Source organism: Castor canadensis, chromosome 4 (genome assembly GCF_047511655.1).
Source record: "Castor canadensis chromosome 4, mCasCan1.hap1v2, whole genome shotgun sequence".
In the NCBI taxonomy this organism is placed as follows: domain Eukaryota; kingdom Metazoa; phylum Chordata; class Mammalia; order Rodentia; family Castoridae; genus Castor; species Castor canadensis.
In genome coordinates, this window is record NC_133389.1 from 185,553,483 (window position 1) to 185,576,233 (window position 22,751).

At 50.3% G+C, this 22,751-nt stretch overlaps 1 protein-coding gene across 5 annotated transcripts; it reads left to right on the forward strand.

Annotated features, from left to right (window-relative positions):
* The first annotated feature begins 1,227 nt into the window (after positions 1-1,227).
* Ing5 (inhibitor of growth family member 5) lies at positions 1,228-22,167 on the forward strand. Of its 5 annotated transcripts, none has more exons than XM_074072287.1 (9): positions 1,258-1,321; positions 1,683-1,776; positions 3,018-3,187; positions 5,944-6,110; positions 6,432-6,543; positions 6,707-6,800; positions 15,561-15,696; positions 15,946-16,007; positions 18,511-22,167. In XM_074072287.1, the coding sequence occupies exons 3-9, from the start codon at positions 3,160-3,162 to the stop codon at positions 18,551-18,553; spliced, it is 642 nt and encodes a 213-aa protein (XP_073928388.1). In that variant the 5' UTR covers positions 1,258-1,321; positions 1,683-1,776; positions 3,018-3,159; the 3' UTR covers positions 18,554-22,167. The 5 variants fall into 5 exon arrangements, with proteins under 5 accessions (XP_020013297.1, XP_073928386.1, XP_073928388.1 ...); XM_074072286.1 differs by having other exon boundaries at positions 1,259-1,321; positions 3,116-3,187; XM_020157708.2 differs by lacking the exon at positions 1,683-1,776 and having other exon boundaries at positions 1,228-1,321; positions 3,116-3,187.
* The last annotated feature ends 584 nt before the right edge of the window (positions 22,168-22,751 follow it).

Consider the following 22,751-nt stretch of genomic DNA (forward strand, 5'->3'; position numbering starts at 1 on the left):
TTAAGCCACACCTCCAGTCCATTTTGCTTTGGTTATTTTGGGGATGGGGTCTCCTGGATTGGCCTGGAACTGTGATTCTCCCAATCTCAGCCTCCCAAGTGGCTAGGATAAAATGCTTTTTTAAATTTATTTTTTGCAGAGCTGTGGTTTGAACTCAGGGCCTCATGCTTGCTAGACGGGCACTCTTACCACTGAGCCATCCTGCCATCCCATAAGGTTTACTGTTTTGTTTTTTTCCCCAGCCTCTTAAAAAGTGCATCTGAAGTAATGAGGTCCTGTAGAACCAACAGCCTTGGATCCCCGGGATTAAGCGCATGCGTGGGGAGGGCGTTCTCAATTGGTACTGTCAATCTGGTGATCAGCTGGAAGACTTCAGGGCATCCTTCACCTCCGGCCAACGTGAGGTCAGAGTACACACAGGGTTGAGAGGCTGCACATAACCCGGACCCGTGAGGCTCTGATGGACGCTTGAGTCCTAAATCCTAGCAGGGGCGCTTCAGCGTGGCGGGTGAGAGAAATGTGGTGCCTGGCGAGTACCAGCCACGACGACGCTTCAGGGTTGGACACGCACAAAGCACCCTAATTCCCCCACCAAAAGGGCACAGCCTCCTCGCTAGCGCATTGGCACGCGGGCACCTGTGGCCCGGGGCCCGTCAGGGCCCAGGTTAAGCGCGGGCGCCCCCCGCTGGCGGGACGGCAGCAGTGACCTTAATAAAAGACGGGGGGCGGGGGGCTCGCCGTCCTCGGAGAGGCCACGCAGCCCCTCGGCAAGGCGGACAGCAGCCAGTTCTGGGCTCTGGCCCAGCTGACACCTCTGGCCAGGAGGAAAGGGGCGGCACAGCGGCCGCGAGGGGTGGGCGGCTGGACGGCCGGCTTCGCAGACGCTCTCGACCCCAGCCGGGTCCACGTGCGAGCGGGACTCCCCGGTCACGCGCCAATGGTGGGTGACCGCCAAGGCGTGAGGCCAGCAGGCAGGTGCGGACAGACACCGGCGGCACCTGGCGCCCTGAGGCGGCGCTTCGGGCGGAGACCCCGGCTGAACCCCCGCGGCGTTAGGTCGTCATCTTCCTCAGTCCTTTCCCAGCCCCTGAGGCCGAAGCCCGAGGCGCCTCTTCCAGCTCCAGAGCCGGCCGGAAGTCAGGGGGCGGGGCCGCTCTAGCCCCACCCCCTGCCACCGACCAATCAGCGCGCACGGCTCATGAATAGTGAGCACGCGGCACCGCCCCAACCCCGTTCCCGCGGCACCGCCCGCCCGCGCAGACCCTGAACGCGGCCGCGGCGAAGATGGCGACTGCCATGTACTTGGAGCACTACCTGGACAGTAAGCGCCCCGGCCGCGCCGACGCCCGCGCGGCCCCGCCCCGCCGCAGCACCCCGCTCACCACATACCGCACGCGGACCCTGGGGCTCGGGCGGGGGTGGGGGACGGGGCGGCAGGCCCGCGGGGGTGCGCGGCCGGGGTGGGGTCGGACTGCGGGGAGGGCGGACGCGGGGCGCGGCGCGAGGTCCCGCTGCCTTGGCCGCGCCAATTCCAGGTGCGTCACGGAGGGGCGGGGCGGGACGTAGGACTCGACCACGCCCCCTCCTCTGGGCCCCGCCCTCCCCACCTCTGGCTCCGCCCCCACCCCTGGCCCCGCCCTCTGGCCCCGACCCCGCCCTCCAGGCCCAACCTTCCCTCCCAGGCCCCTCTCCGTCTGACTTTGGCCAGGTCCTCTCCAACTCCGCTCTGTCCCTGCTGGACCCGCTGCAGGCCTGGACGCAGCCCCTGTGCCCGCGGTGAGGGGAGCCCTTCCCGCGCCCAGCCTCAGTTTGCATCTGCTAGCCTGGGGAGGGCGTGCCGGCTTGGTAGGGTGCGACTTTCCAGGGGAACTCGTCACACTCCGGCGGGGATGCTCTGTGTAATGGGTTGACGTCCCAGTCAGGTCTCACTCTGTTGACAGGTAGCGAGATTGGGTCCCCTGAGACCATGGAGGCTGGTTATTTCCTGCACTTTACAGAGGAGGAAGTGAGGCCCCTTGCAGGGAGGTGGGGAAACAGCCCCTTTGCTTTGCTTGAGGAGGGGAGCACGCCAGGTGGGGTCAACTGAGTGCCTTCCTGCACTAGCACCCGTGTGAAGGTAGCATGGCTCCTGATGCTCTGAGCACCTGCCGTGTGCTAGGTGTTGGGCAAGAACCTCATCTTCCTGCCCCATTTCCCTTAGTTGGGGCACACTGGGGTTTTAAAAATTCACAGAAGATTAAGACCTACAATAAGCACATGGGTCAGGAGAGTACAGGTGAAGCTCCCTGCTCCCCTCAGTGGAGAGGTCCCTGGGAAGGCAGGGTTGGCCGCTAGGGTTGGGGAGCCAGAGGTTGTGTGCCGTCTGGGTGAGCTTAGGAAGCTGCTGGCTTGAAGCAGCAGATTTGTCAGTTCAGATTTAGGCTTAAAATGATGGCGTTGGCAGCTGTGGAGAGTAGATGGGGTGTGTTTGACAAGACCAGAGGAGGGAGCCAGGGCTGGAGCCTGCTGTAAGTGTGGAGTCACCTGGGACTAGGGGATGCAGAGCAGTCAGAAGAGACTTCTTGCTGACTGACCTTCGTTTCATCACTAGCCATGGGCTAGTGAGTGAGTTCCTCAGTGGTACCAGTTGCAGTTCCAGGAACCAGGAGCTGCTGTGTTGGGCAGTGAGGAGCAAACATGTCCATCTTTGTGTCAAGTTCCCCTGGACAGTTTGGTCTGTACTGCCCAGTGCCCTAGACTTCAGGGCAAAGTTGGAGAGATCAAGGAGGACCTAGGTTCTGGCTTGAGCCTTGGAGAATGCAGTTCACTGAGGGAAGTGACCCTGGGGGGGGGGGGGGAGGAGAGACAGGGTCCTGGGAGGAGTCATGGCTGTCTCTCCTGCCTCTGCTGGCAGCTGGTTTCTGCATTCCTCTCTCATTGCTCTAGCTTCTGCTTCTAAAGCATGTTGGCTGCTGTCAGCACTGTTTGAATCCACCCTAAAAGAGATCTTCATCCCTTCTCTCCCCAAACCTGAACAGAAATAGAAGGCAAAGTGGTGTAGCCGCAGTAGACTTCAGGTGGAAGGCCTTGAAAGCAGATCTATCCTGAGAAGTACAGGGCTTCCGCTCTCTTTCAGGCATCGAGAACCTTCCCTGCGAACTTCAGAGGAACTTCCAGTTGATGCGAGAGCTAGACCAGAGGACAGAAGGTGAGTCCAGCCAGGGAGGGGCGGTAGTGAAGGACATGGGGTGGCAGAGGGCTTGGGGGAGACTCACTGTAGTGGGGCGCAGGTATTACCGTGTCCTGGAAGGAGTGCTGGCACTTTTTTATAGGAAGCAGTCAATATGCATTTTTAGTTATTCTTTTGGTGTACTGATTTGAAATCAGGGCCTTGTGCTCACTACTCAGGTTCTCCACCACACAAGGCACACCAGCAGCCGTGCTCTTTTGGTTTTTTGAGATAGGGTCTCATTTGTAGCCCAGGTTGGCCTGGAACTCTTGCTTCTCCTGTCTCAGACTCCTGAGTTTGGTGGGGCACAGGACACTGGTACTTATATTTTAAAGTCGAGTGTAGTTTCTTGGGTTGTTGCCATCTTCATGTCACATCTTTTTTTTTTTTTCGGTACTGGGGCTTAAACTAAGGGCCTACACGTTGAACCATTCCACCAGCCCTTTTTTTGTGATGGGTTTTTTTCCAGATAGAATCTCGAAGACTGTTTGCCCGGGCTGGCTTTGAACCATGATCCTCCTGATATCTGCCTACTGAGTAGCTAGAATTATATGCGTGAGCCACTGGCACCCTGCTTCATGTCACATCTTCTTAACCATCATTCTTTTGAATCAAAATAATTGTTGCCTCTTTCTTTCTTTTGAAAAACTTCCTGTTTCCAAACTGTGGAGGTAGATTGCGTATCCCCTATCCAAAATGCTTGGAACCACAAGTGTTTCACATTTCTGATGTTTTCCCATTTTGTTATTTTTGCATATGCAATGAGCTGTCTTGGGACTGGGACCCAAGTCTAAACACAATACATGGCTCGAAGGTAATTTTATACAACATCACTAATGATTTTGTGCAAGAAACAAAGTTTGTGTGCACTGAACCAAGCTTCCTCTGGTACTTGCCACCTGAGGCCAGGTGTGGGATCTTCCATTGTTGGGGCTTGAACTCAGTGTTGGTGCTCAGAAGGTTTCAGATTTTTGAGGTTTTCAGGTTAGGGATGCCCAACCTGTAGTTTAAAACGTTAGCAATTACTTCCTGTCCTCTTGATACTTAGCTCCCTGTTTCTCATCAGCATGCTCTGTTATTTCTAGTCAGTTTCAGACTTTGCTCACTTACTTTATGCAGTGTGGTCCTCTGTACAGCCCCTCCCCCACTCCAAGGTCTGGTTAGCTAGAATTGGAGGCTGGTGAGACTGGGTCCCTCGGGCAGCTGTGGAGGGTGCAGGTAGTTTACACTGCCATATTGTGTGCTGCGCCATGTGTCCTGTTTTGATTGTTTTTTAGTGGGACTGGAGTTTGAGCTCAGAGCTTTGGGTCCTGGTTTGGATAAGTAGCTTTGTTATAGCTACTGATTACTTTGTTGACTCTGATTCCCACATTTTGCTTTCCACATGCCTTCCTAGGGACTCTTCACTGCCATCTGACCGCCACGTTGCCCAGCAGGTCTGCATGTGCTCTGGTCCCCTTCCTGAGTGGCTCTGGGCCTGCTGTGCAATCAGTACCCTGGAGTTCTCCTTGGATCTCCCCTTACTTTCTTCTTGGGGACCCTGTTCCCTGGATCCTAAATGTCCTTTTTTGGGTTTGTTTCTTTGTGTTGGTGGAGCCTCTCCTCTGGTAGCTAGCTGAACTGGACCTGGAAAGGTCTGAGGAAGCGTTTGTTTCAGTCCTGTGTGACTATGGCTCAGCTGGGTAAGGAGTTCTGAATGATGATTCTTTCCACTCAAAATGTCAGTGCATCCCTGAATGGTCTCCTGGCTTCCATATCGGGATTGACAAATCTGAGGCCATTTCAATATATTATCCTTTGTGATCTTTTTCTTCTCTCCCATTCAGAGAGACTTTTGATGTGTTCTCTTTATTCTTGGAATTTTAGTTTCAGGATGACACACTGTGCTTACTGTGCTGGCTGTGTTAGCTAGATTGGAGTGCTGGTTTCTATGCAGGTGCAGCATCTTTGGAGTGGAGAGACTACTTTTCTTGTGAAATATGATATATGACCAGAAATGGGCATAAAATGTTTGCAGGAGGGTTAGCAAATACCACTCCCTGTACCCACCTCCTGGATGGAGAGATTGCACCTCTCCATCGGGAAGCTTGCACAGCCCTCCTAGTCACTTCACCCCTGCTGCTCTCAGTTGGTGGTGACCCTCCATTCCCATAACCATAGGTGTCCCGCCTCTCAACATTTGCTAAGAGTTCTGTCTGTTTCTGCCCATGGTGTCGTCAGTGCAGGCATGCACGGTGTGGTCCTGCATCTTGTTTTCCATGCCTTTTGTGGGATGGACCCACATGGCTGTGTGCTGCTGGGTGGCACTCGGTGCGACTGAGCGCAGCTTGATCACAGCCTACTGTAGAAAGGGCATCTGCATTGTTTCCTGTTTCCCCATGTGTTCCCTGGTGCCTGAGTGCCCAGCTCTTTGGGGCATATCACTAGGAGTAACATGTCCTGTCCTAGTCAAGGTGAAACCATGACTTACTGTCTAGACAGAGTGCCGAGAAAGCACATTGGGAGCTCTCGCTGACAACACCTGGACTGGGCCTGCCCTGGGCAAGCTAAGCTGCCAGGTGCCAGGCATGAAGCACACACCCACACGACCACTGATGCTCTGCCAGCAGCTTGGACTCCTGGCAGTCCACCTCCTGTCACCATTTGGTGGTGTCAGATTTTGCTGCCAGTCTGGTGACATGCTTGCTGTGTGTCTAGTGCAGGGCTAGTTTCTCATCTGTCTGTCTCTCCGTCAGATAAGAAAGCAGAGATCGACATCCTGGCTGCAGAGTACATCTCCACAGTGAAGACACTTTCTCCCGATCAGCGTGTGGAGCACCTGCAGAAGATCCAGAGCGCCTATAGCAAGTGCAAGGAGTACAGTGACGACAAGGTGCAGCTGGCCATGCAGACCTATGAGATGGTGAGGGGCCAGGGGCGCGGGTGGGGCTCTCACCTGCTTTCTGTGCTATAGAGGGGAAAGCTGTGCATCATGTATCTGTCCATAGAGTGGTGCCTCTGAGGGGGCACTCACCAGGGGCCTTCATCTGTGGCTGCTCCTATGGTTTTGGATTCTGGGCCCTTTTTGTTTCATTTGGTTGGGGAGCTGTTGTAGGGTTTTTCCTTTCGGTGCCAGGGGATCCAGCCTAGGGCTTCACAAAGCTGGGCAAGGGCTCTACCACTGTGCTACATCCCTATACCGCAATTTTACTTTGAAGTCAGACTTTCAGGTGTCCTTTTGCAGGTGGACAAACACATCCGAAGGCTGGATGCTGACCTGGCACGCTTCGAGGCGGACCTGAAGGATAAGATGGACGGCAGTGACTTTGAGAGTGCTGGAGGACGGGGGCTGAAAAGCAAGTCTGCTGTGTTCTCTTTGTTTCATTACTGTTAGCTGTGGGATTTGAAGAATTTTGTCTAAAAGTGTTGGGAGTTGATGGTAAATATCATATTTGGGTGAATCTTGCCCTGCTTTAGTTAATGCTATGAGAATAATGTGGGGGCCTTACTGTTTTTCAGAAGGTCGGGGTCAGAAAGAAAAAAGAGGCTCCCGGGGTCGAGGCAGGAGGACGTCGGAAGAAGACACTCCGAAGAAAAAGAAGCATAAAAGCGGGTAAGGCGCTTTCTGCTCTTTTCCAGGGAACCACTATTAACATTTGTCTTGGATGTGGGAGTGGCAGGGAGGGTGCATCTGGCCGATGCCCTCGAGTCCAGGTGAGTGCTAGCTCCTGATGCTTTGCATGTGCTGAGCCAGCCCATGCTCATACTGGCCCTTGGGCAGCGCCATCTTGTTGGGAGCTGCCATTGCGCCAGTGGAGCTCCCCAGGTCTCAGAGCCCATGGTGGAAGGGCCAAGTTTGTGTGAGGCAGTGACTCAGCTCTGTCCTCTTAACACTGTGTGCACTGCCCACAGTGACCAGAGAATGCCGAGTGGTTACTGACAGTGCATCTAAGCTACTCTCACAGTGACTGAATTTGTAGCCATCTGTTGACTGTCTTGTAAATATATATTTTACACGTATTCACTGTCAAGTTGTATGACTCCAATGTACGTGTTATTTATCATGAGTTTCCTCAAAGGACTCTACTGACACCCTTCCCTGGGGCCTTGTGCTGCTTCAGGTGACATTTGGACTAGAGGGAAAATGGTAAAATGCAGAGGCCTCTAGAGATGGTTCTGACAATTCTGGAGAGGTCAGAAAAGCTAGTTTTTGACAAAAGGGGAAGTTCTAGTTATTAAGCCTGGTCTTGAGAAATTTTTTTTTTTTTGGTACTGGGGATGGAAGCCAGGACCTCACATCAGCTAAGCATACACTGTACCGCTAAGCTACACCTTAGCCAAAATTTTTGCCTGACAAAAGACCCCAAGCTGGGCATCCCTAGCTACTCAGGAGGCAGAGATCAGGAGGACTGTGATTCAAAGCTAGTCCAGGCAAATAGTTCGAGAGATCCTATCTTAAAAATACTAAACACAAGAAAGGGCTGAGAAGTGGCTCAAGTGGTAGAGTGTCTGTCTAGCTAGTGTGAGGCCCTGAGTTCAAACCATAGTACTGCAAAAAAAAAAAAAAGAAAAAAAAACCCAAGCCAGGTGTCAGTTGCCCACCCTGGTAATCCTAGCTACTTGGGAGGCTAAGATCGGGAAGATTATGATTGGAGGCCAGCCCTGACAAATAGTTTGTGAGACCCCATCTCCAAAATAACTAGAACAAAATGTACTGGAGGTGTGGCTCAAGCAGCAGAGCGCCTGTTTTGCAAGCAAGAAGCCCTGAGTTCAAATCCCAGTCCTACCAAAAAAAGAAGAAAAAAAAAAAAGACCTCCCCAATACTTTTGTGTTGTCAAGCAGTACACAATACAGAAAGCCACACAAAACGAATGGATAGTATAGTGAATTGCTGCTCACAGTGTAATCTCCCAAGACACCCTGCTTTAGTCTTGCTAGTTTTATTTATCCCTGTCTTCCCTCCTTTCTTTCGGAATGGATCTCATGTTACCCAGGTTGACCTCAAACACTTGGATGCTAGTGCATGCCACCAAGCCTGGCTTTTATATTTAACATTTTATTATTTTTGTGTAGTTTTTGTGGTGCTGGGCATGGAACCCAGGGCCTTGGGTAAGGTAGGCAATCATTGTACTACTAAACCACTTCCTCACTCCCCTTACTTAACTTTTTTTTCAGTACTGGGGTCTGAACTCAGGGGCTTCGCCTTGAGCCACTCCACCAACTTTTCTTGTGATGGGTTTTTTCGAGATAGGGTCTCTTGAACTATTTGCCTGGGCTGGGTTCAAAGCAGCTTCTTACTGATCTTTGCGTCCTGAGTAGCTGGGATTGTAGGCGTGAGCCATGGTGTGATAAAATGTTCTAGTATTTTTTCTCTTTTTAAACATTTTTTATGATTTTGGTTGTACTGGGGTTTGAACTCAGGGCTTCAAGCTTGTAAAGCAGGCGCTCTACTGCTTCAACCAAGTTTCCAGCCCATTTTGCTCTGGTTTTTTGGAGATGGGGTCTCTTGAACTCTATGCCCAGGCTGGCCTTGAACCTTTATCCTCCCGATCTTAACCTCCCAATAGCTAGGATTACAAGTGTGAGCCGTCAGTGCTTGACTTTTTCTCTTGTTTTTCCTATTAGGGTATATTAACAGTAGAAAGGGATTTCATTGTGATATTTTCATATGTGCATATAGTGCGCTCTGATAAGATTTGCCCCTCTATCACTCTTATCCTCCCCCCCCGTTTTAAAACATTTTAAAATGAGTTTAGTGTTGTTTTTATGCACGCATATAACGTACTTTAATCATACTCCCCCATCCCCTTTTCCTTTCACCCTCCCACTGATCTTCCCTCCCCGAACAGTTCCCTTTTTACATTCATGTCTTTTTGTTTTGTTATTTTTAAGGTGTTTTTTTTTTTTTTTTTTTTTTTTTTCTTGGCATTGCTGGGGCTTGAACTCAGGGCCTCGTGCTTACTAGGTAGGCGCTCTACCACTTGAGCCACTCAACCAGTGTTTTTTTGCTTTAGTTATTTTTCGAAAAGGGTCTTAAGTTCATGTCCAGACCAGACTGGATGCTCTTTGTTGTGCCTTCTGCACAGCTGGAATGGTAGGTCAGTGCATGCCACCATACCCAGCTTTTATTGGTTGAAATGGGGTCTTTCAAAAAAGAAAAGAAATGTGGTATGTGGACTTTGTCTGCTCTGCCCTTAACCATGATCCTCTATCTCTGCCTCCCAAGTACCTTGGAATCAGAAGTGTGTGCCACTATGCCCAGATGCTTTTCTTTCTCTAGTTTTTTAAGTTGTTTTTTGGTGCTAGGGGCAGAATCTACGGCTTTGTGCATGCTAGGCAGGCTCCCTGCCACTGAGCTACATGTCTGGCCCACAATTTCTTGAGTTTTATACTTACCTTCTTCTCATTTCTGTTTTAGTTGAATTCTGCAAATTTTACTGTGTTAGGGTTTTATTCTTACTCCATTTGAAGTACTTGAAAACATGTGTTGTGGTCTTTGTTGGCCTTAACTTATGTAGAAGCAGGTGTCTCAATTTCTAAGTAATCTGGGGTTTTTCCAGATAACTTTCCAATTTTAATTTTTAGTTTAACTTTGCTATAGTTAGAGAACATTCTGTTCCTGAAGCCCTCTGAAGTTGACAGAGACTTCTGTCCTGGCCCTGTTCATTGTGTGTCTGCTGGATGTGCTCAGGCATTCAACCAGGAGTGTGCACCACTGTGGTTGACTGGGTGGCTCTCATCCTACTCACACTGTCTCTTGCTCTGTCAGTTGCTGAGAGAGGCATGTTGGGATTTCCAGCTCTGCTTTCTCCACTGCTTTGAGTTCTCAGTTTTTCAGGGTTTGCTTTATATATTTTGACGCTCTGTTACTTGGTAGTTACACATGTAGGTTTTTTTTTTTTTTAATACCTTTGTCATCTTTATTCCTGGTAACATTCTTTGTTTTGACATTTTTTTTTTTGGTGGGATTGGGGTTTGAACTCAGGGTTTTGAGTTTGCAAAGCAGACTTGACAATTTGAACCACATCTCCAGTCCCTTTTGTTCTAGTTATTTTGGAGATGAAGTCTCTTGAACTCTTTGCCTGGGCTGGCCTTCAACCTCGATCCTTCTGATCTTGGCCTCCCAAGTAGCTAGGATTACAACTGGTGCCCGGTTGCCCTGTTGGTTTTTTTTTTTTTATAGGACTCGGGTTTGAATTTGGCTTCATGCTTGCAGAGCAGGTGCTCTGCCACTTGAGCCATGCCTCTAGTCCAGTTTGTTTGTTTTGAGACTGGGTCTTGCAGGTCTCAAAACAACCCAGGCTGGCTTGTACTGGATCTTTCTGTCTGCACACTCCATGCTGGGATTATTGGTGTGCACTTGAGTGGGTTTCTTTTTTTTTTTTTTTTTTCTTTTTATTTTTTGAGTGGGTTTCTTGTATGCAGCAAATAGTGAGTCTTGTTTTTTGCCAACTCTGACAAGTCTCTGCCCATTCATTGCAATATGTGGATTTTTCTCATTTACTGTAATGAATGGCATGGCTGGATATAGAGTTACCATCTTGCTACTAGGTTTTGTGTTTGTCTCATGGTTTTTTTCTATTTTCTTTTGGACTGATCTAGGATTTTGTTGGTATTCCATTTTTCCTACTGTTGTCTTATTAGCTATGCTTTAAAAAAATGGATCATTCTACTGTGCACATGCTGTTTCATTAGCTTACCACAGCAAACTTGAAATACCATTCATATTTAATAAAAGGTACTGCCCAGTATTCTTCCATTTTCTGTGGTACATGCTTTGTGCTGTTGTGCTTTTTACTTCCACATATGGCATAAACCTCACATGTACTTTGTCGTTTTAAGTGTGAACTATTGACATGTTCAGCAGATTTTGAAACTGATCATATATGCAATCTAAAGAGGTTGGACCCAAAAGCAGAGTGGAATGGTGGTTACCGGGGTAGAGGTGGGAGGGGTGCAGTGGGGAGATGTTAGTCAAAGGACTCTGAACCTGAGTTAGGTGTGAGGAGTAAGTTCTAGAGATCTGTTGTACAGTGTGGTGACTAGATAATAGCAAGGTGAATACTTGAGAAAAGTAAATTTAAAATTTTTGGTGGGGGTTGAACTAGTGCTTTGGGCATGGTAAGCAGGTGCTCTACTGCTTGAGCCTTGCCCCCAGCCTGTTTTTAGAAATGGGGTCTCCCTTTTTACCCAGGCTGTCCTATACTGTGATCTCCTCCCCTTCACACTTCTGGCTGTAGGAATGACTGACAGGCTTGTCATCCCAGCTTTTCTCTGATGAGATGGAGGTCTGCAAGCTTTTCTGCCCATGTTGACCTGGAGCTGCGATCCTCACTCTGCACACAAACAGCTTAGTTTTTAGCCCAAAACTGAAAGGGATCCCTTTGCCGATTTCTGGAGTGCATTATCTGTACCTACCTTTCTCTGCCCCAAGTCCCAGCATGTTTAGCCTCCTGGGATTTTGGGTTTTTCTGTGTTCAGCAGGACACTCACGCTGTTTGGACTTCCTCTCTGTGGGAAGTGACATTTTCCTGCTTTCCTTGTGGGGCCACTGTCTGGTGTCTGAGAACAGTTGCTTCATATGTCTTGTCCAGGTTTTTAGTTGTTAACAGTAGGAGGGCAAGTTCAGTACCTGTTGTAGCATGGCCAGAAGTAGAAGTCTGTTTGTTCTCTGTCTTTTTTTTTTGACTTGGGTTTGAACTCAGGGGTTTGTACCTACTGCTTTGAGCCACGCCCCCAGCCCTTGTAGTGTATTTGCACTGGCTGTGTGAAGTTTTGTCTGCAACATGGTCTGTGTGTTTGCTTCTGTACGCCAGCCTTGCCCTTGGTTGTCATCGAGTTTCATGTCTTCTGATGGTTCTTTCCTTGGCTGCCCTCAGGTGTAAAGAGGTGGAGAGCGATTTGTTCTTTCCCACATGTGTTTGCTCTCCTCTAGTTCAGGCAGGCTGATGTAGGTACATCTACCTGCAGTAGACCCAGTGTTCTCTGGCCTCAGGTGTTGTGAGGGGAAGCTCTTTGGCTGTGGGCTGAGAGCTCAGGGAGCCTCAGGCTCGCCCTCACCAAGGCTCCCTGTGGCTCATTCTGGCTGTGGCCACAAGTGGCTTTCCTTTCTCACATTCCATCTATGCTGCTTCTGTGGTTGGTAGGGTCTGAGGGTAGAAAAGACCCCTGTCTTCAGACTCTGAGGCTGCAGGGATTTTCACTCAACCTTTATATTCCTGTGCAGCTCGTGTGGCCCCTGGACTGAACACATGTCCTGTGAGGACATGGCCGCCGGCTGTGGGTCCTGAAGTATTATGTTGGTGGCTGTGCTGAGGTGGTCCTGGGGTTTTGCCAGCCCTGCCAGGCCCAGGAGACAGATGGACCCCTCTTTTGGCTGTATGTCACTTAGTTTTGTTGCTCCAGTGCTTTTGATGTCTTTAAAACCTCACCTTTTGAGTTTGCTGGGCTGTGCATTTCTGACTTCGTAGGGCTTCCCCCTACCCAGAAGCCAAAGGCCATCTATCCCTGCATCCTGGGCTCTCACAGGCCTTTTTGCTTGACACTTCTCTGAGCATTTCTCAGGACATGGTTAGTGCCAGGAGCCCAGCACTGGTGTTCTGATGGTGGGGATGTTCCAGCTCCCTCTGGCCGGTACTTCCTCTTGAGGCCTCAGTCACAGACAGTCTTGCAGTGTCTCTGCAAACACATGCAGCTCAATGACAGGAGCCATGCTGCTCCTCCTGGTGCCTACACCTGCCCAGCAGCAGTGGGGACGGTGGCCTCTCCCTGTGTTCAGGTCTGTACTAGGATGCTCGCAGCAGTGACCAGATGGAGGCAGGACGCCTGCTGCGAGTTGGCTGCATCCAGTGCTTGTGTGTAGATCCATCTTTCTCTGGCCTGCATGGCACTGTTGTTACCACCGTATTTCCCAGACATTGAGACAGGCCAGCTGCAGTGCGTGTTATAGGCAGCCTGTGCAGAGGGGCATCCCAAGAGACAACCACAGATGGATACAGACCTGGACTTGCTGGGTGCAGGGTGGGAGCTGGTGTGTCTACAAGGACACAGCCCTGAATTGCACACAGAAATTGTTGATACCCCCTGTGCATTGGTTTCCACAGCCTAGCTTAGGGGTGCTGTAGTTTGCAGAATCCCTGTTCTCTGGAGACCTAGGACACAGTCAGTTTCCTGTCTGTCACTCCCTCAGTGCCTGTCCAGGAATGTTCCCATACCTCAGTCATTTCCCATCTGTGAGATCCTGGGAGCTGAGGCTCCTCCCCACATCAGTACTGCCCCAGGGCCTTCTTCCTGGCAAGGCAGGACCTGCATGTGGGGATGAAAGGTTCATTTTTTCCTGCAGCCACTGATCCCAAAACTTAGATAGCCAGTCCCCTGCTGGGGGCTACCTGGAGCACTGGGGAAACACATGGGGGTTAGGCCTGGGGGCTCCTAAACCCACCGGGCAAGGGGAACCTGCCAAATCTAGTGTCAGAAGAGCTAGAGCAAGTCAGTGGGCAGCTGCTGAGAGCCAGGGGTGCCCCAGCCTGCCTGAGGGACAGGGGCTGTCTGTGAAGTGTCCTTGCTGGGTGGTCCCCTCAGCCCATCTCACTCTCTCCTACTTCCCCCAATCTGGCCAGTACCTTTGAACCAGGTGGTTGTGCGCTGTAGGTCACGTGGCAGCTGAATGGGATGTGACTGTTGGGTGGAGCTTCCTAAGCAACCAGGCACTCACTGATTCACCTGAGTTGAGTGGAAGAGCATTACAGAGAGCACTGTGCTGTGTCCAGGGATGACTGGTCATGCAGAGACCATAGAGGTCAGGAGGCCAGGATGCAGAAAGTCACAGGTCTCCCTTGGGAAAGCAGACACTTCCTGCCTGAAGGACCGCAGTGATTTGCTCAGAAGCAGCATTGGCAGAGCATGTGGACGGGGGTATGTTTCATTTCTGAGATGTTACAGATTTCAAATGCAAAGAGAGGCAGATGGGAAGAGGCTCTTGGACCTAAGTGTATACACACACATCTCTGCAGCTGAAAGGTCTAGAGGACGTTTGGACAGGGATGCAAAGGCCAGTGTGTGTGGCTACCTCTGGGGACGAGGCTTCTCTTTACATCCCCTGACTGTGACTGTGTCCATGTTTGCAACTGGTGTCTTCTCTGTCACGGCCCTTATATGAACTTGCTGTATTTCTTTAGCAATATATATTCCTGGGTTTTGGGATTGGGCAGGGACTATGCTAATGGGGCTATACTGTGTAGCCCACCCTACAGCTTGTGGATTTGCCTGAGAATTACAGGTAAAGAGTGAGTCGCCCTTTGAGCACAGCCCTTTCATATATGTAGCACAGGGCTCCTTATGGTTTTGAAGTATGTCATGGGGTTGCCCTCCTGCTATTGTCATGGGGTTGCCCTCCTGTTGTCATGGGCAGGCTGCAGGGAGCATGGGTTGGGGGACTTCCTGTTGGGCTGCAGCTGTGGGGAGGGGGAAGTGAACAGTGTTTGTGGTCACAAGAGGCTCCTGGCAAGAGGCAGGTCAGTGGGCTTGACAGCATCCTGGACTGGGTGCCTGTGGGAGGGTGAGAAGAGCCACCTGGACTTGTGGTTGGGGAAGGTGCCCATGTAGATGCATGCTGGCTTGGGCACAGGACATACTGGCCTTCTCTTGGGATGGGGGTGTTTCTATCAAGTTATGGAAGAGATGGCCAACACCATGACACCTGGGTCAGCCTGGGGAAGGACATAGGCAGGCTTCTCTGAAATGCTATCTCCATGCTGGTAGGTGGGGAAGTGTTCTTGCTCCAGCCAAAATTGGTAGAAGGCTGAGGAGGGCCAGTGTAGAAGAGAGGGGCCCTGGAGGCCAGGGGCAGTGTTCATGGGTGGTGGCACTGAGGCTGAAGGGTCTTGTGACCCCCAAAGGACAGGAGTGGCTGATGTGACATGAGGAGCACTGCTAGCACAGCCTCTCAGCACCTGTGTTCTCGCTGCTCCGTGACCTTGGCTGGTTATTGTGGGGGTGCTATGTCCTCCTGTCAGCTGTTCCTGCGTTCTGTGGTGGTTGACTATCCAGTGAAACCTTTTACTGACAACTTGCTTATTTATGTCCTTGTGTAATGCTCAGGAGAGTGTCGCTTAGTCAGAGGGTTTTGAGGTTCTCACTGAAAATACATCTCAGTAACAGGCACTGGGAATTTCCTCAGGTTCCAAGTACTGCAAGGAAACTGGAAGCAGTTTATTAATGTTGAGTAGTTTGCAGGCTGTTCTAGATTTCCTGCTTGGAAGCTTCCTTTGTCTTCAGCCACAGGGCAAGGGAATTTTGGCAGGAGGGGTTGGTGCCTGACCTGCAGCCACCTCCCTCCTCCCTGTGATCAGCAGTGTCTTGGCTTCCTCATAGATCCGAGTTCACTGACACCATCCTGTCTGTGCATCCCTCTGATGTGCTGGACATGCCTGTGGATCCGAACGAGCCCACGTACTGCCTGTGCCACCAGGTGTCCTATGGGGAGATGATTGGCTGCGACAACCCAGATGTGAGTGTCTGGCTTTCGGATGCAGGGGCTCTGGGGCAGACCTGTAGGGGTGATGGGGGTATTGGCCTTTCCCTGGTGAATATGCCGAATGCACAGGTGCGGGGGCTGAGGCTTTGCCCTTGTTTGTTTATTTCTTTCTCTTATTATACTGTTGTATTGAGGAGACATTGTGACATTTACAAAGGATCTTATGAGATATCATAGTTGAGTTCACCTGTCCATCGTTCTCCTTCTCTCCTTACCTTGCAGTGTCCAATCGAGTGGTTTCACTTCGCCTGTGTGGATCTCACCACGAAGCCCAAAGGAAAGTGGTCAGTATGATTGCCTGTTGTTTTTTTTTTTTTTTTTTTGGTACTGGGGTTTGAACTTAGGGCCTCATGCTTGCTAGACAGGAGTTTGACCACTTGAGCCACTCCCAACACAAAACCAGCCGTTTTGTGTTGGATATTTCGAGATAGGGTTTCGTGAACTATTTGCCTGGGCTGGCTCCGAACCTGAATCCTCCTGATATCTGCCTCCTGAGAAACTAGGATTATAGGTGTGAGCCACCGACGCCTGGCGTGATGGGTTTTTTTGAGATAGGGTCTTGCAAACTGTTTGCCTGGGCTGGCTTCTCCTAATTTTTGCCTGAGTGTAGCTAGGATTATAGACATGAGCCACCGGCTCCCAGCTGGGTGCCTGTTTTGCTTCTCCCACCTGTGGTCTTGCCCCAAGAGCCTCTTGTTTGCCAGAAGCTGGGCTAGCAGTGCTTGTGCCTCCCTGCTGCAGCCTGGGTGGGCCTGCCTGTCTGGTGCTGTGGGCATGTGGTGGGTCTCAGTATTGCCATAGAGCTGGTCCTGGCTGTGGGGACTTACAGAGGGCTGGCTATTGTCCAGTTCACCCAGAGAGACAGTTGTTAGGTCTGCATGATGGTTTATACTGCTATCCTCTGAAGAAGAGCTATTCGGATCCCTTTTTTTTTGCTCTGTGCTCTGGGGATGGAACCTAGGGCATCACTTAACCATGCCCCACGCCCCCATTCTGGCTCTCAAGTGAGGTAGAGTCTTTGTAAATGTTCCCAGGGAAATTTTAGATCTGTGGAGAGCAGAGAATCAGTCTAGGGCCTGAGTGTGGCTGGGTGCTCCCTGCTAGTGTTCCACCTAACCGAGAAGTGGTACAGGAGGCTTGCGAGTTCTCCAGGTAGTGGTAACTGTTCAAATGTTCCTAATATTTCATTGACATAAAGACCTGGTGATGTTAACCTGCGCTAAAAGTGGGTGTATATTCCTGTCCTTGTGTGGAGCATCCAGAACAGGCCATGGTAACATGCTTGTTTGCTATGAGGTGGAAACTTCTTCAGCCCAACCTGGATTGATGGGAATGAGCTGTCCTCTGGTCTTGGTGCAAGGACCACAGAGGGAAGGCAGGGGTGGGTGCCATGTCTTGGAAGGCTCCTGGTCAGCTCGTGCAAACCCTCTTACGTGTGATCTGCTTCTGATGGGATGGTGGTTCTGAGCTGAGAAAAATGATGAGCATCTGCATGGCTGTGCAGGTGGGAGGCAGGGGAAGCCAATTTTTGAGTTTGATTTGGATATGGTAGTTGTTCACAGGACTTCCAGGAGGGAAGGACTGGTGGAGGGTGTGTCTGGGGGAGCTGGTTGTAGTGAGGGCCAATTGAGCAGGGACAGCCCCATCAGGCCTGTGGCCACCAGTGCCTGACTCAGCTATACTGGATGCTGGAGCCTGCACAAGAGCTCATGTACACTTCCAGTACAGTAGCACTGGAAGGCAGGTAGGGCTGCTGTTATATGCCTGTGAGGGTCCTTAAGCAGCTGCCTACTGTATTGGACACAGGGTCAGGCAGAGGAACTGGCTATGTGGGGTTGGGGTAGGGTAGAGGATGGGGCTTCAGTACTTTTTTTTTTCTGGGGGGGGACTGGGGTTTAAACTTGAGGCTTTGTGCTTGCAAAGCAGGTACTGTACTGCTTGAGCCACATTTCTAGTCCAGTTTGCTCTGGTTATTTTGGAGATGGGGTCTTGTGACCTGTTTGCCTAAGCTGACTTTGAGCCTCCCAAGTAGCTAGGATTACAATCATGAGCCACTGGTGCCCGACTTCAGTGTGGTCTTTATATAGATCTTGTGGTGGGGGGTAGGGAGGAGGCCGCTCAGTAAGATCTGGAGCTGCTGGTTGTCACCTCGCTGTACTAATGCACAGGTACTCAGACCTTCTTAGCGCAGAGGACACAGGGAAGTGAGAGTAGCTGTCACAAGCTAATGAGCTGCCTCCTGCATGGGAAACCTGTTAAATGCTTTGTGTCACAGCAGCTGGCTGTGGTCCCGGAGTGTCTAAGACTAGCCCTGTGCCTGAGGCTGTGGAGCATGCATGGTTCTCTCATGAGCCATGCAGGCTGCAGTGTTCAATGTAGCTGTCGGGCACTGATGGCCATAGGTCTGATGGGCCTGCACCTGCTCATTTAGCCCTCAGTATGACCAGCTTTCCCAGACACACCTTCCACCAGCTGGCTAAGGGTATCATCTCCACAGTGGGCACAGTGACCTTGTAACCAATCAGGGAAAAATAACCAGGTTTATCAATTTGAGCACGAGACTATCATTGATATGTGTCTTGTCAACTTCAAAACACTCATGAGACAGCAAGTCACATGCAGCTTTCCCCAGAGGGAAGGCTGCACCCTCCTGTGTTTGTATGGCTGTCCTCTGGCTGTGTCTCCCGAGTCCAGCTGCCCTGGGAGATGCTGGAGGTGGGGTCTGGGAATTCTGTGTTCTGGCAGAAGTGATGCAAAGGGCCAATTTCTGGGCCTTTCTTGTCACAGGTTCTGTCCACGGTGTGTTCAGGAGAAGAGAAAGAAGAAGTAAGGAAGAGGCTATGTGCCCAGATTGAAGCGCAAGTTAATATATTTCCTCATTCACGTTGCAATATTTCCTTTCATTTTAAACTACCTTATTTCAACTGATAGAACTCAATGGCCAGTTGTAATTTTGGATATTTTCTAAAACGAGAAACCACCTCACCCTGTTTGCACAGAGGAGCAATCTCACAGGGACTTGCCTCAGTGACTTTATGTACAGACCCCTGGCTCTGGCCATTGCATCCCTCCAGCCAGCCTGGGGTCTGGGGTGGGTGTTCATGAACCCAATCTGCCAGGCCAAGTGCATGTTGTGGTGGACATTTTAGCCTGGTACACTGCCACCACCTCGTGACCAGAGGCAGCCTTGAGTGTCCACGTGCAGTTTTCTAGGACTGCATGGCACCGTGGAAGCACTCTTGCCCCCATGCTGTGCTCTGAACCTGACTCTGAACACCGTGGACTCCTGGCTAGGTCACCTCTGACGTGCCTGGAAGTGGCCTGGGCTCTTCCCAGGAGGAAGTGCTTCTGCCTCACTGTGCACTGCCTTTTTAGTGTGAACTTCTGGTCTTCCCCCACGGGATTCCCCTTCCTGAGTTACAGCTTCATCAGCCTCGGCTGTCAGTTACCAAGACCAGCACTGCCAAGTGGCAGCCTCACAGCTGGGCTGAAGTCCTGTTTCTCTGGGAATTCTTGACGTTTTTACTGTGAAGATGAGATTATTGTAATAGCATGAGGGTCGTGGTCGGTGTGTCTGTGAAGTGAATCTGTCTACTAAGAGCTGATTTTTGACCTCTGTTTATGTTGTATACCACTAGATTGGCAGCTTACAGCCAAGGGGAGTACAATTATGTGACATGATTTGTGAATTTGTGTGCCCAGTACAGTTCTGGAATGAAGGTAGGAAACTAGAGTGTACTTTTGTTTAATCAGCACTCACCAAGCCAGTGTTGAACCATCTTTTTGGTAATAGTTGGAAAATGCCTGTGTTTGGCCTATTGAGATACATTTGTGGTGGACCCCAAGCATGGCTTCTGAGGATCTCTGTAGACTCAGAGGTCCTCTAGCTTGCACTCAGAGTCTGTGGGTTCTCTAAGAACCAAAGGAAGCCTGTGTCTGCCCTCACACCAGAAGAACAACTGTGTGATAGAAGTGAGATGTGGACTTCCCAATTTAAGGAGAGCCTCTTTCCTTTAAGAGGGCCTCAGATTGATAGGTCGTTTCCTTCTGATGGCCACACTAAGATTTCCTACTGTTGTGTGGAGGAGATGAAGCAGAAGGGAGCTGTGAAGCCCTGCATCCCAGACCATGCCACACCCACAGGTTAGTCCATGTTCACAAATGAGAACGAGGACTCCAGGAATGCTGAGGTCAGGATGGTGTGGGGACCTGTGACTCTGGGGTTCTGAACTTGTCAGGGTGTTCCTGGTCGGCTTGTTGGGGTGGGAGAGTGGGGAGTGGCTTTACTGTGCATGGGGCGAGTTGTTTGATGGTACTGGCTCTTCCCTGATGGCAGGTGAAGGCAGCTCATCCCCATCGGGTCCCCAGGCCAGATGGAAAGGGCTAGCGGCCTTGACTCAAGGTCCAGCACCTTTCATGGTCCCTCATTTTCAGCCATATGTGAAACTAGAAATTCATTTTGTGTTGTGACACCTTTTTGTTGGCAGATACTTAAAGAGCATGAGAATCAGTTGTAAGAATTTTTTTTTTTTTTTTTTTGTGCAGTGCTGGGGATCATACTCCTGGCCTCCTGCATACTTCTTTTTACTTTTTTTGCTTTTGTTTTTCTGAGACAGGGTGTTGCCATGTAGCTAGGCTGGCCTCCAACTTGCCATCCTCCTGCCTCAGCCTCCCAAGCGTTGGGATTACAAGTGTGCACCACCATGCCCAGCTACTTTCACCACTCTTAAGCATAGGGAGTTTGTAATCAAGCTGCCTGATATGCCTTAGCAGCTGGTTTAGTATCTGTGCTTCATCCTAGGCTGGCTCCACCCTGCCATCACTGAGTCCAAATGGGGTTTGCTGGTGGAGGGGCTGGGAAGCTGCGTAAGCTCTGTCTTCTGGCTTCCTGAGGTCCAGCTAGCTTTTTAGGGGAAGTGAGGGCTTCTCTGTTTCCCGTATGGTGTTCCATCCTCTTATGAAGAACCATCATTGAATTGGCTTCCCACCTTTTTAATTATCTCTTTTAGTGTTTACTTTTGCCAGTTACAATAATGTCACCAAAATAATGTTCATATAGCTTTGAAAAAAACTGGAAAACATGGGGTTGGGTATTTAGCTCCATGGTAAGAGCCCTTGTTTGACCTCCAGCACCAAAACCACAACAGAAAATAGCAGAATAGGAGACTTCCTTGGGATGTTGTTTGGCCCCTGGTACTCAAGTGCCTCTCATAGTGTCTGCAGAGGAAGGGCCACAGGTCGAAAGAGTGTTGGGCCCCCTGCTCTGGCACTGCAGGAATTCAGGTGTCTTGCTGCTGGTACCATAGAGCGCTGCTCCTGAAGGCCTGGGAAACTTGGGGTTTAATTTTGGATCAGACCCTCCTTGCCTGCCTGGCCAGACCTTCACTGGAGGTAGCTATGGAGTCGTCCCCTTTTTGTGGATCAAGGGGGTCCTGCCTTGGGCCCTGGCAGCTGCCTTCTCTGAGCCCAGGGTGTGGGTCCTCCTTGGTGTAGCTCATCTGTAGATGCAGGAGTGTTTTGCTCAGAGAAGCAAGTCATTTTCATTATTTTCCATGCTGTGCTGTTAGTCTCCAGTTTTCTTGTAGGAGTCATAGCATGATACATTAAATAAAAACTTGTTAAACTGAGCCCCCAGATGGGTGAAGGTGCTAGTGGTGTGTGGCCTGGGACGTGGACACTGAGCTGCAGCCTGTGTGATGGCCAAGCAGCAGCTGACCATCCCGTGTGTGCTGCAGGTTTTGACCTGTGGGCAGGTACACAAGGTCAGCCTGAGCCAGGCCACCAGCTGTGTCTTCCAGTGTGCACTGAAGGGCATGCTGGTTGGAGGGCTTGTGGGCGGTGGTCCTGGGGAGGTGGCCCACACCTGTCCAGACGGCACTCTGCCTCCTTGCTTGTCCCTGACACCTTGACAGGGACTGCTTTGAGCAGTAACACTGCCCAGAGAGAGAGAGCTTCCCTATGTGGCTAAAGAGCCAAGGGTTGGCCCTGTTAAAGGCTTTGGGGCTCCGTCATCATGGTTCGAAATCAGACAATAAGGAACATTTATTTCGGGCACTGAAGTTTTAAGGTTTTCTTCGATTTTTAGCCAACAGTGATTGGTCTTCATTACTTGTGCTGAGAGGAGTCTTAATGCAGAGGAAGTCTGAGAGAAGTGTTCCCATTCAGGAGCATCTGAAATTTCTTTCTCCTCAGTGTGTGCTTTCTGGTGTTCTCCTTCACCACACTCCATCCAAAAGGATGATGCAGCTTTAACATGAATGTCACATTTTATTTTCAAGGAATTATTACCTGTGTCCCCTTTGTAAAGGAAAGATATTACTGTAAATCTTTTTATTAAATAATGTAAAGATGTATATCTGTATTTTTGGATCATGTTATAGATTATGGATATATTGTTTAATAAATAAAGTATTTTTTGGAACAAACATTTGGAAGTGCATCATTTTGGGAAACAGGCCTAGCATTCTGTGCTGCACCAGAGATAAATAAGCATGTCTCAGGTCAGTTTTGAAGGTTATACAGTGAGTCCAAAGAGAGTTGTGTGGGGACGTCATAAGCCCAGGACCCTGGGTTCTCAGGAAGGATAGTGGCCAGTACTAGGTGTCCCACTGTTGTAGCATCAGAAGTTGGTCCCAAGGAATGTCCAGGGTTGCTTGATGAAGCAGTACCATGCCTTCCCCAGAACTCATGGGGGCCAGGACCCCTTTGGGGACTGTTCTGGGCTCACTGGGATACTGCCAGCAAATACTCCAGACTGGGAGCTTAGCAATGTTTCTCTCTCACAGTTTTGGAGATTTGAAGGCCAAGGTGAAGGTGCCAGCAGGACTGGCGTCTGATGAGGGCTTTTGCTTTAGTTTGCATATGGCACCTTCTCACTGAGTGCTCTACTGCCTTTTCTTATAGGGACACTGGCCTTATAGGATCAGGGCCTATACTTTATTACTTCTTGTAGGTCCTATGATCAAATACAATCACATTGGGGGTTTGGGCTTCCACATAATGGGCCCAGTAATCTTACAATGACACCT